General features: G+C 38.7%; 1 protein-coding gene across 6 annotated transcripts in view; it reads left to right on the forward strand.

Annotated features, from left to right (window-relative positions):
* lpp (LIM domain containing preferred translocation partner in lipoma) overlaps positions 1-15,526 on the forward strand; it is a 147,445-nt gene that overhangs the window by 83,749 nt on the left and 48,170 nt on the right. For all 6 annotated transcript variants that reach the window (XM_077607419.1, XM_077607417.1, XM_077607421.1 and 3 more), the window contains exon 6: positions 3,822-4,337. In XM_077607419.1, coding sequence (XP_077463545.1) covers positions 3,822-4,337 — 516 coding nt within the window. The remainder of the gene's footprint in view (positions 1-3,821; positions 4,338-15,526) is intronic.

A 15,526-nucleotide genomic window follows, 5' to 3' on the forward strand; every position in this document is an offset into this window, starting at 1 on the left:
TTTTTCCCCACGTGAGGGGAAGATTAGGAGCGACTCCGGCAGCCTTTGGGGGGCTTCGCTCAAAACTGTTAACTTTGCATTCCAAATCACCCAGGGTGGAAGATTGCTCTTTTTTTTTTTCAAGCTTTAGGAAAAGCCCCGTAGTCGTGGAAGGAAGCGCTGAATTATGATATATATTTTTAATTCCAAAACTTTCTTCTATTCTCACACAAGGCCAAGATGCTTCCCACTGTGGGCGCCAAATGTCCGTCCGACCGTTCGTCACACAAACGCTAAACAAAACCGATTAAGGCAAAAAAACAAATAAAAAATGAAGATAAGTATACATGAAGCGGGCGATCTGGACAGCAAGGACCCACCTAGGAATCGAACCCTCAACCGCAAAAATGTGAGGCCAATACGCTAACCACTCTTCCACCGCGCCACATTTTAAATCATTCACTATAAAAAAATACATGCATAGAACCGATCTTTTGCAATTTAATCAACACATTTAAAATTAATTATATTTAATTACAGGAATTTATTTTACACAAATTTATGACCCATTATATAATTTTTTACAAATGTATTACCTATGGATGAATTTTATACAAATTTTTGACCCATTATATGATTTTTACAAATTTATTACCTATAGATGAATTTTAATCAAATTTATGACCCATTATATGAATTTTTACAAATTTCTTACTTATGGATGAATTTTATACAAATGTATAACCTATTATATGAATATTTACACATTTATTACCTATGGATGATTTTTTTTGTTTTTACAAATTTATTACCTATGGATGAATTTTATACAAATTTTGGACCCATTATATGAATTTCTACAAATGTATTAATTATGGATGGATTTTATACAATTATATGACCCATTATATGAATATTTACACATTTATTACCTATGCATGAATTTATTGTTTTCAAATTTATTACCCATGGATGAATTTCAAACAGATTTATGACCCATTATATGATTTTTTACAAATTTATTACCTGCGGATGAATTCATACAAATTTATGACCCATTATATGAATTTTTACAAATTTATTCCCTACGGATGAATTCATACAAATTTATTCCCTATGGATGAATTCATACAAATTTATGACCCATTATATGAATTTTTACAAATTTATTACCTCTGCATGAATTTTATACAAATGTATGACCCATATGATTAATTTTTACAAATTTCTTCCCTACGGATGAATTCATACAAATTTATGACCCATTATATGATTTTTTTCAAATTGATGACCAATTATATGATTTTATTTTTACTAATTTATTACCTATGCATGAATTTTATACAAATTTATGACCCATTATATGAGTTTTATACAAATGTATGACTCATTAAATGAATTTTATACAAATTTATGACCCATTATGAGTTTTATACAAATTTATGACCCATTATTATTATTTTTTTTTTTACAAATTTATGACCCATGGATGAATTTTATACAAATTTATGACCCATCATATTGGATTATTACTTTTTGTCATCTCATTTTCTGAAGCTTTTATCCTCACTAGGCTCGCGGGGGTGCTGGAGCCTATCCCAGCTGACAGAGGCGGGCCGAGGCGCTAACCACTTTATGTTGCTAGGCTTAAATCAAGAGGGTGACGTGAACATAAAACGGGCTGTCGGACCGGCGACGACTTATCGCGAACAAACCCGAAAGCGGTTTTTCTTTTGAGTGTAATCTTGGCCTCAAAATGGCCGCTATCTGCGTGGGCGGATCCCCCAAAATTTTTGCCCGGAACGTCCGATTGCGCGCATATGATTCATTTCGTCGCATAATTGGTAGAAAATGTACCGTGGCGGCGTAATTATTTAGGAAGGGGTCAACCCCCTCTTTTTTTCAGCAAGCTAACCGCTAACCGCTAAAGGCCCCGAAGAAATGAAGGAATAATCGGCGCTATTTAAAAGCCATGAAACATTTAATTGAAGTAATGTTTCTTCCTAAAGGGCACAGTGGAGATTTAGCAGCGTACATATGCAAATTTGATTTGATTTTCTCTTATTATTATAATTATGGACTTATTTTTTTTTCTTTCAAACATCTGCGCTAAAATCTGATTGGAAGCTTGTTAGTTTTTTTGGGTTATTTTTAGACGTCGAATCGATTGATTGATCGATTAATAGGTTCGTATACTATATGGTATAATTCACATTTTATGCTATTATGTTAATCTGGGCTTTAGTTTTAGTCGTTATAAATTATTATATAAATAATTATTTTAGATGATCGGTTTTCTTGATAAATTCCAAAATAAACACCAGTGCAGAGTATTTTATGTATTTTTTTTTTGTTTTTGTAATGGATTTTCCTTTCCCTGTTATTTTTATTGAAGAAATGTTTTTGTACAAGTACAACAAATATTTAAAAATAATAATAAAAAGCATTCTGTTTTGCAATTTTAATTTAAAGACTGAAATGACTTAAACAAAGCAAATTTACTGCCGACAGAGTATCGGGCCGGCTTGGGGGCGGGGCCAAATGCTCGCCGCTCGTGCTGACTCGGCGAGGAAAAGACCCTCAATCACGTTTCAATGGCGGGGGCGCCGGAGCCAAAGTCTTCCTTGTTTTTGGAGCTCAACGTGGCGTATCAGTGTCAGACGCGCCCAGCCTGTCTAAAAAGGGTCTGTCATTAACCTTGGAAGGGAAGGGGGGCCTTATTAGGTTAGCGCCTAAAGACACAAAAAAATGAAAAAAATTAAAAAAGCCAATTATTAAAAGTTACCAAAAGGGGAACACAAAGATGAGTTTTGGGACTGCGTTAGATCTGTTTTTTTTTTTGGTGTTATCGCCCGCCATCTCTCCCATGTTGTTTTTAATCCAGGTTGAAAAAGGCAGGATTTCATATTTATTGTTTAGATAGGGGGGTCAAAGGTGAGGCTCGTGGGCCGGAAGTGGTCCGCTAAGGGGGTTCGATTTGGGTTATTTGGCCTGACGGCCACTTTGTAGCTATAAAAGCATTCAATACAATTCAATCAATTTCTTACATGTTTTTAATCCAGGTTTAAAAGGCAGGATTTCATATTTATTGTTTAGATAGTGGTGTCCAAGGTGCGGCTGGCGGGTCAGAAGTGGTCCAGTAAGGGGGTTCGATTTGGGTTATTTGGTCTGATGGGCACTTTGTAGCTATAAAAGCATAAAAAAGCATTAAATAGCATTCAAAGCATTCAATTCAATCAATTTCTTTCATGTTTTTAATCCAGGTTTAAAAGGCAGAATTTCATATTTATTGTTTAGATAGGGGTGTCCAAGGTGAGGCTAGTGGGCTGGAAGTGGTCCGCTAAGGGGATTCGATTTTGGTTATTTGGTCTGACAGGCACTTTGTACCTATAAAATAATTTAAAAAGCATAAAAAGCACTAAAAAGCCTTAAAAGCATTCAATTCAATTAAATCAATTTCTTTCATGTTTTCAATTCATGCTTAAAAGGCAGAATTTCATATTTAATTAGACAGTGGTGTCCAAGGTGCGGCTGGCGGGCCAGAAGTGGTCCGCTAAGGGATCTGATCCGGCCCCTGGGTTTGGGTTTTTCACCCTGATAGGCACTTTGTAGCTACAAAAGCATAAAAAACAGCAATAAAGGCATTCCATTCAATGTATTCATACTGTAGGTCAGGGATGGCGAACTCGCGGCTCTCGAGCCGCATGCGGTTCGTTGCTTCTTATCATATTTTGTGGCTCTTTGCCTCGTAGTTGATGTGCTAACTCTGGCTAATGTGTTGAGTGTAGACAATTGTCAATTGGACTTCATTTTATTTCAAATGTCCAATTTCCTTTGTGCAGACCCTGGGACCCTCCCCGGCCTCCACCCCCAGCGCTCCAGTGACGGGTTACAAGCGCATGGTCATTCCCAATCAACCGCCCCTGACCGCCACCAAGAAGTCGACCCCCAGATCCCAAATCGGCGGTTCGTCCACGCTGCCGGCGAAACTGCAGCCCGTGGCGGCGTCTTACGCCACCGCGTCCACGCCCAGCCAGCCCACCTTCAACGTCCAAGTCCGCTCGGCTCAGCCCAGCCCCCAGCACCCCAGCGGGGGCGGGCAGCACTTGGGCGGGGGGCAGCCGCCGGCGCGCGCACACCCCCAGGCGCACTACGTGCCGGCCCAGGCCAAAGGGCCCGACTTTGCCTACGGGCCCCCGCAGCCGGGGTTCTCCCCGATGAGTCCGGGTCCCTATCAGGATCAGCAGGCCTACGCCAGACCCGAACCCTATCAAGTAGCGGGTCCTAAGAAGACCTATATCACTGACGTGCCGCCCAGTCTGGACCCCTACCCTTCTGGACCGACCATTCCACCAAAGGTAAGAAACATTTCACAAATTTTAAAACATTACCTTGACTTACTGTATTTAAGTCCCGTATTTTCACGACTATAAGGCGCACCGCATTATAAGGCGCACCCTCAATGAATGACACTTTTTTTTCCATATATAAAGCACACTGGATTATAAGGCGCCTTGTCTATTTTGGAGAAAATTTAAGACTTTTATGTGCGCCTTATAGTCGTGAAAGTACGGTAATCGAGTAAAATTAAAACTTAAATATCGAATTTAAATTGAAAAAATTGCTGCTTAAAATAGGGGAAAAATTTTATTCAGTGCAAAAATATATTAATTTTTTTAACCTTTTCCAAAAACTCAATTCAGAATTCATCAAATTAATACGTTAAAATAAATTGAATCTCATTTTATTCAAACGATGGCTGCCTACCAACCCTCACAGTCCAACTGGATTGGACATCCCTCGCAATCAATGAGTTAAATGTAATTTCGCACATCAAAAGGTTACTTTTACACTCAACCCCCCCCCCCCAAAAAAAAAGATAAATAAAATTAATTTTTAGTGCGCCTTATAGTCGTGAAAATACGGTTTTTTTTTAGTTGATCAAAAACTAAGAACATACCGTATTTTTTCGCATATAAGCCGTATTTGTAACTCAAAAAAATGACGACCGAATCTAGGGTATGGCTTATATGCGCATAAATTAGACTTGACATGAACAAAACGCCATAATGCAAGACAATGCGGGCAATACGGTCATTTATTTCATATTAGAGAAAAGATAAATAGATAAAACGCTAAACAAAATGTATTTTGACGTCTATAAATTAAATTCAATAAGAAAAAAAACTGTATCTTGCATAAAACGTGAAAAAACTCACTTTTGCCTGCCATTGCTCGCTCTGGGCGCCGCCATCTTACGTCAGGATGACATACTTGACCACTACGGACACACTTCCTGGTTGTACTGCTCACATGACTTCCTTTTTGAATGTGTCTACGTGCAATCTAGCAATCGATTTATAAAGTATCTCAGAAATACCACGATTTTTCTTGCAATTTTCCCTTCAAAATAACACATTTGTACTCCCTATTAAAACCGTCAATATGGAGGTAAAAATTGTGAATCGGGGGGCGGCTTATACGCGAGAAATTGTCAAATTCAACCATTTTAAGGTAATTTTAAGGGTGCGGCTTATACGCGGAGGCGGCTAATATGCGAGAAAATACGGTAAAGTAATCAGTTTATTTTTTTCCGTCATCTGATTTTGGCCGAACATTTCTACTTTTTCCATTCCCTTTCTCCATAGCAAGTCTAACATATTCCCACTAGAACTGCCATGTTGTGTGTATGTGGTTGCACGCTTTGTGTGTGTTTGTGTGTGTGCAGATATAATATTCACCCGCACGGCAATGCGGCAGGGGAAATGCTGGCGGTCTTTGATTGTGATGCATAGAATAAACTGTTGTTTTAACCTTTATGCATATTTCAAAGATGGCGTCCGTTGGGGCCCTGCGCCATCTCCATCACTTTAGTTCACAAAGGGAGGGGGGGAAAATAATAACGTTTGCTGGCTCGGCGTTTTCGGAATTTTTTTTGTTGATTGGTGTTTTTGACCGGTTTTGTGGTTTAGAGTTCAATTTTTTTTGGGGGGGGGGTCTGGGGTTAATTTGGAAAAAAAAAAGTTGTTTTCTAATTACGAAAAATCTGGAAAATTCTGGAAGCCGTTCATTTTGCAGGTAGAGTTCCCACTGCATTTTAAAATTGAAATTGAAGGGTTTATTTGCTCTTTTTTGGGGGGCGACCGTGACACGAATAATACAATTTGCATCTAAAACACTTTTCTATTTACGAAAAATCTGGAAAGTTCTGGAAGCTGTTAATTTTGTAAGTAGAGGTCCCACTGCATTTAAAAATTGAAATTGATGGGTTCGTTGCCCGTTTTTGGGAGGGGCGACTGTGGAACAGATACCAAAACTCGCATGTAAAACATTTTTCTAATTACGAAAAATCTGGAAAATTCTGGAAGCCATTGATTTTGTAAGTAGAGGTCCCACTGCATTTCAAAATTGAAGGGTTTATTGGCCCGTTTTGAAGGGGTCGACCGTAGAACGAATAACAAAACTTGCATCTAAAACATTTTTGTAATTACGAAAAATCTGGAAAGTTCCGGAAGCCATTAATTTTGTAAGTAGAGATCCCACTGCATTTTAAAATTAAAATTGAAGGGTTTATTTTTCCGTTTCTGAGGACCATGGAACAAATGGAGATAACTTGCATCTAAAACACTGGTCCGTTTTTACTAGAAAATCCAGAAAATCTGGAATACCATTAATTTTGTAAGCAGAGGTTCCACCGCATTTTAAAATTGAAATTGAAGGGTTTATTTTTCCCTTTCTGAGGACCGTGGAACAAATGAGATAACTTACATGTAAAACACTTTTCTAGTTACGAAAAATCTGGAAAATTCTGGAAACCGTTAATTTTATAAGTAGAGTTGCCACTGCATTTTAAAATTGAAATTGAAGGGTTTATTTTTCAGTTTCCTTGGAACAAATGAGATAACTTGCATCTAAAACACTGCTCTATTTTTACTAGAAAAAAACAGTAAAATCTGGAATGCCATTAATTTTGTAAGTAGAGGTCCCACTGCATTTTAAAATTGAAGGGTTTATTTGCCCATTTTTTGGGGGGCAACCGTGGAACGAATAACAAAACTCGCATCTAAAACACTTTAATATTTACAAAAATCTGGAAAATTCTGGAAGCCATTAATTTTGTAAGTAGAGGTCCCACTGCATTTTAACATTGAAATTGAAGGGTTTATTTTTCAGTTTCCTTGGAACAAATGAGATAACTTAGATCTAAAACACTGCTCTATTTACGAAAAATCTGGAAAATTCTGGAATACCATTAATTTTGTAAGTACAGGTCCCACCATATTTATTAATTGAAATTGATGGGTTTATTTGCCTGTTTTTGGGAGGGCGACCGTGGAACGAATAACAAAACTTGCATCTAACACATTTTTGTAATTACGAAAAATCTGGAAAATTCTGGAAGCCATTAATTTTGTAAGTAGAGGTCCCACTACTTTTTAAAATTGAAATTGAAGGGTTTATTTTTCCGTTTCTGAGGACCGTGGAACAAATGAGATAACTTACATCTAAATTACTGCTCAATTTTTACTAGAAAATCCAGAAAAATCTGGAATGCCATTAATTTTGTACGTTTTTTAAAAATTGAATTTTAATTCAATTTAATTCAATTCAATTTTAAAATTGAAGGGTTTATTTTCCCATTTTTTGAGGGGGCGACCGTGGAACAAATAACAAAACTAGCATCTAAAACACTTTAATATTTACAAAAAATCTGGAAAATTCTGGAAACCGTTAATTTTGTAAGTAGAGTTCCCACTGCATTTTAAAATGGAAATTGAAGGGTTTATTTTTCCGTTTCTGAGGACCGTGAAACAAATGAGATAACTTATATCTAAAACACTGCTCTATTTTTACTAGAAAAATCCAGAAAAATCTGCCGTTCATTTTGTAAGTAGACGAAGACGTCCCACCATATTTTAAAATTGAAAACCAGAACAAAGCCGTCCAACTCCCTTTTCCATTTTGTTCTCCTTTTACATGCCAAGAGAGCTTTTAAATCCGCAGAGAGCAACTTGTTGCAACGTTGTTGAACAACATCTCTGGAAAGTGAAAGGCCCCGGCCGGCGTTAATTCAAGGATTCCCGTACAAAGCGCCTGCGCCGTCCCGCGGGAACGGCTCATCAAGGACCCGACGTGTTTTACTAAACACAAATTACGGGCGCCAGCCTAATTATATTTGTTCAAAAACAAGGAAATGTTTTTCTTTTTTACTTGAAAGCTCGCCCCGACGTCCCAGTTTGGCGCCAAATCACAAAAGGTGACGTTTAGTACGTTTCTTTGCCTTTGATGCCACATAAAAGAAAGGGGAAGAATTCATTAAACGCAATAGACGCAAATGAGGGTGCCGAATATATTTAGACGTTGCTCTCGGAGGTCTTCGCCGCGCTGCTCTGGATTTGTTCATTACCGCCGTCAAGGATGCCAGAATAGGCCTTTTTTTTAAATAGAAATAATCTATTCCATTGTCACACGCAATATTTGACTGCGGAAAATATTTTCAAGTATGAGTATAGCTCAGGTACTGTCGTGGGAAAGTTATTTGGTGGCTGAAAAATATGTATTTGGAATTGGGGGACAAAATTGAACAAGATAAAATGGAAAAAAAATCTAATTAATGTGGAAATGTTTGGGGAAAATATTTGCTTTTATTTGGAAAAATAATACAGATGTAAGAAAATGGTTAGAAAATTTATTTGGGTACAATAAAATATTACAATTGATGAAAAATTCCTGAATGTATTAGGTTAAGAAAAAAAAGAATAATACAAATAGAAAATATAAATAACGACAAACCGCCCCCAAAATTTAAAAATGGCTGACAAAATAAAACAACCAAAAATGACCCCAATCCAATTCGTTGTATAAATATATTTAATTATATAAAAATATTTTAAAAATATATAAAATATATATATTTTACATATATATATGAAAAGTATATATATTAAAAAATATATGTATATCAAATATATATATTAAAAAAATATGTATATATATTTAAAAAAATATGTATATATATTTAAAAAAATATTTAAATATATATATATTTAGAAAAAAATACAGCCACAACAAAATGTTTAGAAAATTTATTTTGATAAAACTAAATATTACAATTGACGAAAAATACCTAATTAACGAATAAATCATAAGCAAAAAAACCTGAATAATAAAAATCGAAAATATGGAATGAAAGTAAATAATGACAAATCGTCCCAAAAATTTAAAAATGGCTATTAAAATAAAACAACAAAAAATGTCTCCAATCCAATTCATCTGGTTGTATAAAAGTATTTAATTATATAAAAATATAAAAAATCTATTAAAAAAAAAATAATAATAAAATTAAATATATATTAGAAAAAAATACAGCTAAAACACAATGTTTAGAAAATTTATTTTGATAAAAATAAAGACATTTACAATTGATCAACAAATATATCACAAGCAAAAAATAACGGAATAATAAAGATAGAAAATATAGAAAGACAGTAAATAATGATAAACTGCTCCAAAAATACAACCAGAAAAAAATCCCTCCACCATTTTGCCAAACGACAACCTCCTCCAAATCTTAATTTCCATCACCTCGTCTCCTTTCTCCCATTTTGACAACTCGCAACAATTAAAATCTGAACCATTCCAAAAGCCTGGACTCCCTAATCGTGTCGTGACTCGTCCTTAACCTTGTCCCTCCCTCGCCGTTACCAAATGAACTCCGTCCCCCGATTGCCTTTTTTTTTTTAAGATTAAAACCGCACTAAAGAAGCCGTGGGCTCCATTAACTTGATTGATTGACGGCATATCTGCCCGCCGTTTGAGGGATGTCTTCATTAAGTCATCACTATGCGAGTATTCATCGAAGGTCACGACCAGTTTAAAGACTCTTGACGCTAGCCAAATCTCTGCTTTTTTTGGGGGGCTCCAAAATAAACGAGCCATTTCCACGAATCCACTCTGCGAAGTGGGAGCGCTAAAGCTAAGCTGGATGACAACTCTTGTTATTGCCGGCTGATCTTGAGTGACGGCCGTTTGGACGGCAGGGGGATTATTTTTTTGGCAATCCCGAGTGGCGGCTAATGTCCGCTAGAAGGTCGCCTTCGTTGACGACAGTTAGCATGGGGCTACGATACGTCTCGGCTCAAATTCGGTGGTACCTCTACTTACGGAATTGTTTTGTAACTTGGATTTAGCATCAAAAGTAAAGTACTTGATGTCTAAGTTCTCTAATTTGGTCCACAGTCCTAAAAAAAGGACTAACTAAACCTTTTAAAAATGATCAAAGTGTCCCAATTTTGGATGAAAGATGTGAGAAAGGCACAAAAATGAGAGAAAATGATAAGAAAAGGATTTAAAGATGTATTAAAATGACTAATAAGCATGCAAAAGCATTTTCTATTTGTGTAAGGAGGAAGCTAACGTTAGCACAACTTCAAATGATGAATTTAAAACAACTTAGCATTAGCATCAGTCATGGATGGATAACAGGACCCGCCTCTTCATTTTATTCGCACCAGTAATTTTAAATAAAGAGTAAAGTTGCTTCAACCACACTCGAAAAACCTTAAAAACAAAAAAACATGGCGAGTTGTTGTTGTGAGACAGCCAATGGGAAGCAAGCAGAGTGTATGGCAATTGTCAAGCAGGACATAATGCTACCGTGACAATTTCAAAATAAGATAAGGCATACAATGATCAGAAAAGGATTTATGGATGTATTAAGATGACTAACAAGCATGCTAAAAACAACTATTTGTGTAAGGAGGAAGCTAACGTTAGCACATGAACACATGGACATAAACAATTTCAAATTATGAATTCAAAACACATTCAAAAACTTTTAAAAAAAACATGGCGAGCTGTTGTTGTGAGACAGCCAATAGGAAGCAAGCAGAGTGTAGGGAGATTGTCAAGCAGGACGTAATGCTACCGTGACAATTTCAAAATAAGATAAGGCATACGATAATCAAAAAATGATTTATGGATGTATTAAAATGACTAACAAGCATGCAAAAACATCTTTGTGAAAGGAGGAAGCTAACGTTAGCACACAAACATGGATTTCAAATGATGAATTCAAAACACATTAAAAAACTTTAATTAATAAATAAAAGTTGTTGTTGTGAGACAGCCAATAGGAAGAGAGCAGAGTGTAGGGATTTTGTCAAGCAGGACGCAATGCTACCGTGACAATTTCAAAATAAGATAAGGCATACGATGATCAGAAAATGATTTAAGGATGTATTAAAATGACTAACAAGCATGCAAAAACCTCTATTTGTGAAAGGAGGAAGCTAACGTTAGAACATGCGCGCTTTATTCTGAAAATACAGGAAATTACTTTAAAACCTCTGCACTTAAAGGACATCAAATTCCTAAAATCGGCGTCCGTGATGTGGTTTTCCCTTTTAATTTTTCCTTGAACCCCCCTCTTTTTTTAGCTTGTTGTTGTTGTCCCCGCCCCCCCAAAACCCCGCCCCCCCCCCCCAGATTGCTGGTGGCGTCCCCTCTCTGCACTCAACAGATTTCCAAATATCTGTTTGCAGGCGCATATGTCACTTCCAAACACATGACCTACTTTTGTACTCACGCACAATCTTACAAACGTAAAAAAACCCAGCAAAAAACCCGCCTGCTTTTATCCTGGCGTACATTACACGTCGTCTCTTTGCGGGAATCCCGTCTGCACGAGAACACGCGTCCGTTATGGCGCCGTCCTCAATTTTTAATTACGGTACACAGCTGCTCAATGTTATATTTCTATATTTTTGCCCCCCGCCCCCTTTTGTTCCCCCCCCCCCCCCCCCCCCCCCCCAGCATTTAATTGGAGCTGAAAGAGAATGACCTATTTTGTTTGGAGAACATTTAGACTTTATGTGCTCCTCTTCATGAGGCGGAAGGTGGCCTCGGGCTGTGTGGGAATAAAGAAATATATATTGCAATGGTCATAACATTTCAATAACTGAAAACTAGCATTGCGCTAAAGCTAGCACCCGCGGCGCTAAAATGACGCCGGCGGTATTAGCAAATGCTTGAAAATAAGTGCAATATGTACTTTTCATAAAGCGCATGTGCTACAGTGGTACCTCTACTTACGAAAGTATTTGGTTTGTAACTTGGATTTTTCATAAATATAACAATATTTTATTTCTCTAATTGTTTCCATGCTCTTAAAAAAATGAACATCTAAACCAGGGTTGGCGAAAAATTTAGACACAGAGCCATATTTTAAAATGCGAGAGTCAAAAAGCAAAATAAAATATGCCAAATTATTTTTTAAATATACTGTAAAACCTCTAATTGAACGGCACCTCTAATTGAACGGCACCTCTAATTGAACGGCTCCTCTAATTGAACGGCTCCTCTAATTGAACGGCTCCTCTAATTGAACGGCTCCTCTAATTGAACGGCTCCTCTAATTGAACGGCTCCTCTAATTGAACGACTCCTCTAATTGAACGGCTCCTCTAATTGAACGGCTCCTCTAATTGAACAGCACCTTGTTGAAGTTTGAAAAATAGAACGGCATGCCATTTAAAATAGAGGTTTTACGGTAATTTATTATTTGTTTTTAATGGGCCCTGATGTGTGTTTTTATAGAAAATAAAAATTAGAGAAACATGAAACGAGGCAAAGAGCCACACTATATACGAAATATGATAAGAAGCGAAAAGCCGTATTCATTTTGGCCGGGAGCCGCATGCGGCTCGAGAGCCACGTGTTTGCTACCCCTGAAGTAAACCCATAAAAATTGTCAGTATCTCAATTTTCAATGAAAGATATGATGCGTTCAAAAGCGTCCAACCAACTCTTGAAAATGTAATTTTGCCTGTTAGTATACAGTAATTTAGCATTTTTTAATTTTGATTAATATTTTTTCAAAATACGCGAAAAAATAATCCGTATCGGCAACCCCAAAAAATGATGCAACCTGACGGAAAACAAATCCCACAAACAAATGCCGTTGACTGGTTGCGTGCGCCCACTGTAGCGCTAGCTAGCCAGATGTCGAAACCGATTAGTTGACAAGGGGTAAAGGTGAGTGATTGGTCGGATCTTGTCACCTGATGCCCAGTAAGAAAATAAACAAGAAGTCCTGTCACGCTTGTTTTTCCGTTGTCAAAAAGCATTTTCAATTTACCCAATATCAACTTTAAAAAAAAAAAAGACTCATAGCTAGAGTGTTCAACCAGTTAGCCTAGCATATATGTTTTTTGGGAGTGGGAGAAAACCGGAGTACCCGGAGAAAAGCCACGCAAGCCCGGCGAGAACATGCCAACCCCACACTGAGAGCCAACCTGGGTTTCGAACCCTCAACCGCAGAACTGTGAGGCCGACACGCTAACCACTCAAACGCTGCGTCTTTGGGGGTGCTGGAGCCCATGCAAGCGAACATTGGACACCCTGAATGGGTGGCCAGCCAATCGCAGACCACATGTAGACAAAGGCCAACCAATCATAGCTAGCGTTAGCCAATTTTGAGTGTTCGACCAGCTAGCCTAGCCTAGCATGCATGATTTTGGGGATGTGGGAGTACCTGGAGAAAATCCACACAAGCCTGGGGCGAACATGCAAACTCCATACCCACCTGGGATCGAACCCTCGACCCCAGAACTGAGCCCAGCGCCCTAACCACTTTACCACCGGTGTTAAACCAGCTAGCCTAGCCTAGCATGCATGTTTTTTGGGATGTGGAGGAAACCGAAGTACCTGGAGAAAAGCCATACAAGCCCGGAAAGAACATACAAACTCCATACCCACCTGGGTTCGACCCCAGAACTGTGAGCCCAGCGCCCTAACCACTTTTCCACCGGTCTGCCCACAAGTACCATATTAGCAATTTGCTTAAAAATGTCCGTCTTTTTGACCGCCCAATGTATTTCTCCTTGTCAAAAATCCGCCGTCCACGTCTTGGGAAATTTGAATGACCCATATCTAAACCCACACAGTGGCGTCCTGGTCTCCAGATGCGGCCCGACGGCCGCGGCCGGCTCGTGTCACGCTCCCGTCAGCGGCGCTTCGTGCCACTTGACAGACGTCGTCGGTCGCCGGCTGACATGGGACGCCCGTCGTCTCCGATGTCAATCAAAGCGGCGGCCTGTCAAAAGGCACGAGTTTGTCGCCCCGAACAAAAACAAAACAAGCGTCTTCACGTAGGGACATTTGGAGCACACACGCGGAGACGCTCGTTCACCGTCGGCGGTTCCTTAGCGACGCTAACGACAATTTAGCTCCTTTTTTTTAGGTTCAAAGTCAGCGTACTGTCACGTAATACCGTGGTACCTCGACATACCATCTTAACCCGTTCCGGGACTGAGATCGTATGTCGAGCTTTTCGTAACTTGAGCGAACGATTCCCATAGAAATGAACTAAAAACAAATGAATTCGTTCCAACCCTCTGAAAAAACACCAGAAACAGGATATTGGATTCTTCTAATTCGCCACCTATTAACAAAGTAACACATAACTAGTGGTTTAATAGTAATAAAATGTGTTTAATAGAAGTAAAATTAGACGCATTTTGCAGAGGATACACAGACGGACATAGAAGCAGGTACATGGTCGATTGGTCGCCGGTCTTTTGGTCGCCGGTCTTTTGGTCGCCGGTCTTTTGGTCGCCGGTCTTTTGGTCGCCGGTCTTTTAGTTGCCGGTCTTTTGGTCGCCGGTCTTTTGGTCGCCGGTCTTTTAGTTGCCGGTCTTTTGGTCGCCCGGAAGGTTATTGATAATTACCATTTAAATCGTTGCTCAAATTCCCTTAATACAAACTGTGAATTATTATTTAGTCCTACTTAATGCCCTATTAATTATTAAGCTAAAGAAAAGCTCCAAATTTCCCGGACTTTTATTGTTTTTTTGTTGGAGAACTTGTTAAGACCCTGACTGATGTCGCTTCTTAAAGGGACAACGCATGTACATACAAACTCTTATACTCTCAGTGAAAGTGCTCATGGCCATTGTTGGCTTTTATTCATGCGTAGACCGTGTTGTTTTACCTTGTTTGGTCGCCGGTCTTTTGGTCGCCCGTTGTCGCGGTCGGGGCGACCAAAAGACCGGCGACCAATCGACTGCACACATAGAAGCAGGCAGGGGGTGGGTTCGGGGGGACTCTATCCACGGCAACAACGCACTCGTAACCGAACAAACAAATTTAAATTAACTTGGATTAATATACACAGACACACTCAAACATACGTTTAATGTAACTTTACACAAAACTGAATTCTAATTTTGTTTTCATTTTTTTGACCTTCGTTCTGGGCGGGTTAGCGGTTTGCCACGCCTCCACCCTCACGTTCGCTATCCATGGACTGTTTGCTGTTGTATTCCCTTCAAAATATTCCAAAAATGATGCACACAAATGTCCTCACGATAGAATAACGCACGACCACTTGCCGACGAGAAGTAGTCTTGAATGAGCGATCGCTCCGTTAACGGGAGCTAACAGGCTAAGGAAGGAATAACAGCCTAGCCACGTATTGATTGTGGCTAATGAAGTTTTATTGTGAGAAAGGGTGCCATTGGCTATCGGTGTTGTGTGCACGAGTATAC

Source organism: Stigmatopora argus, chromosome 8 (assembly GCF_051989625.1).
Source record: "Stigmatopora argus isolate UIUO_Sarg chromosome 8, RoL_Sarg_1.0, whole genome shotgun sequence".
NCBI classification, from domain to species: domain Eukaryota; kingdom Metazoa; phylum Chordata; class Actinopteri; order Syngnathiformes; family Syngnathidae; genus Stigmatopora; species Stigmatopora argus.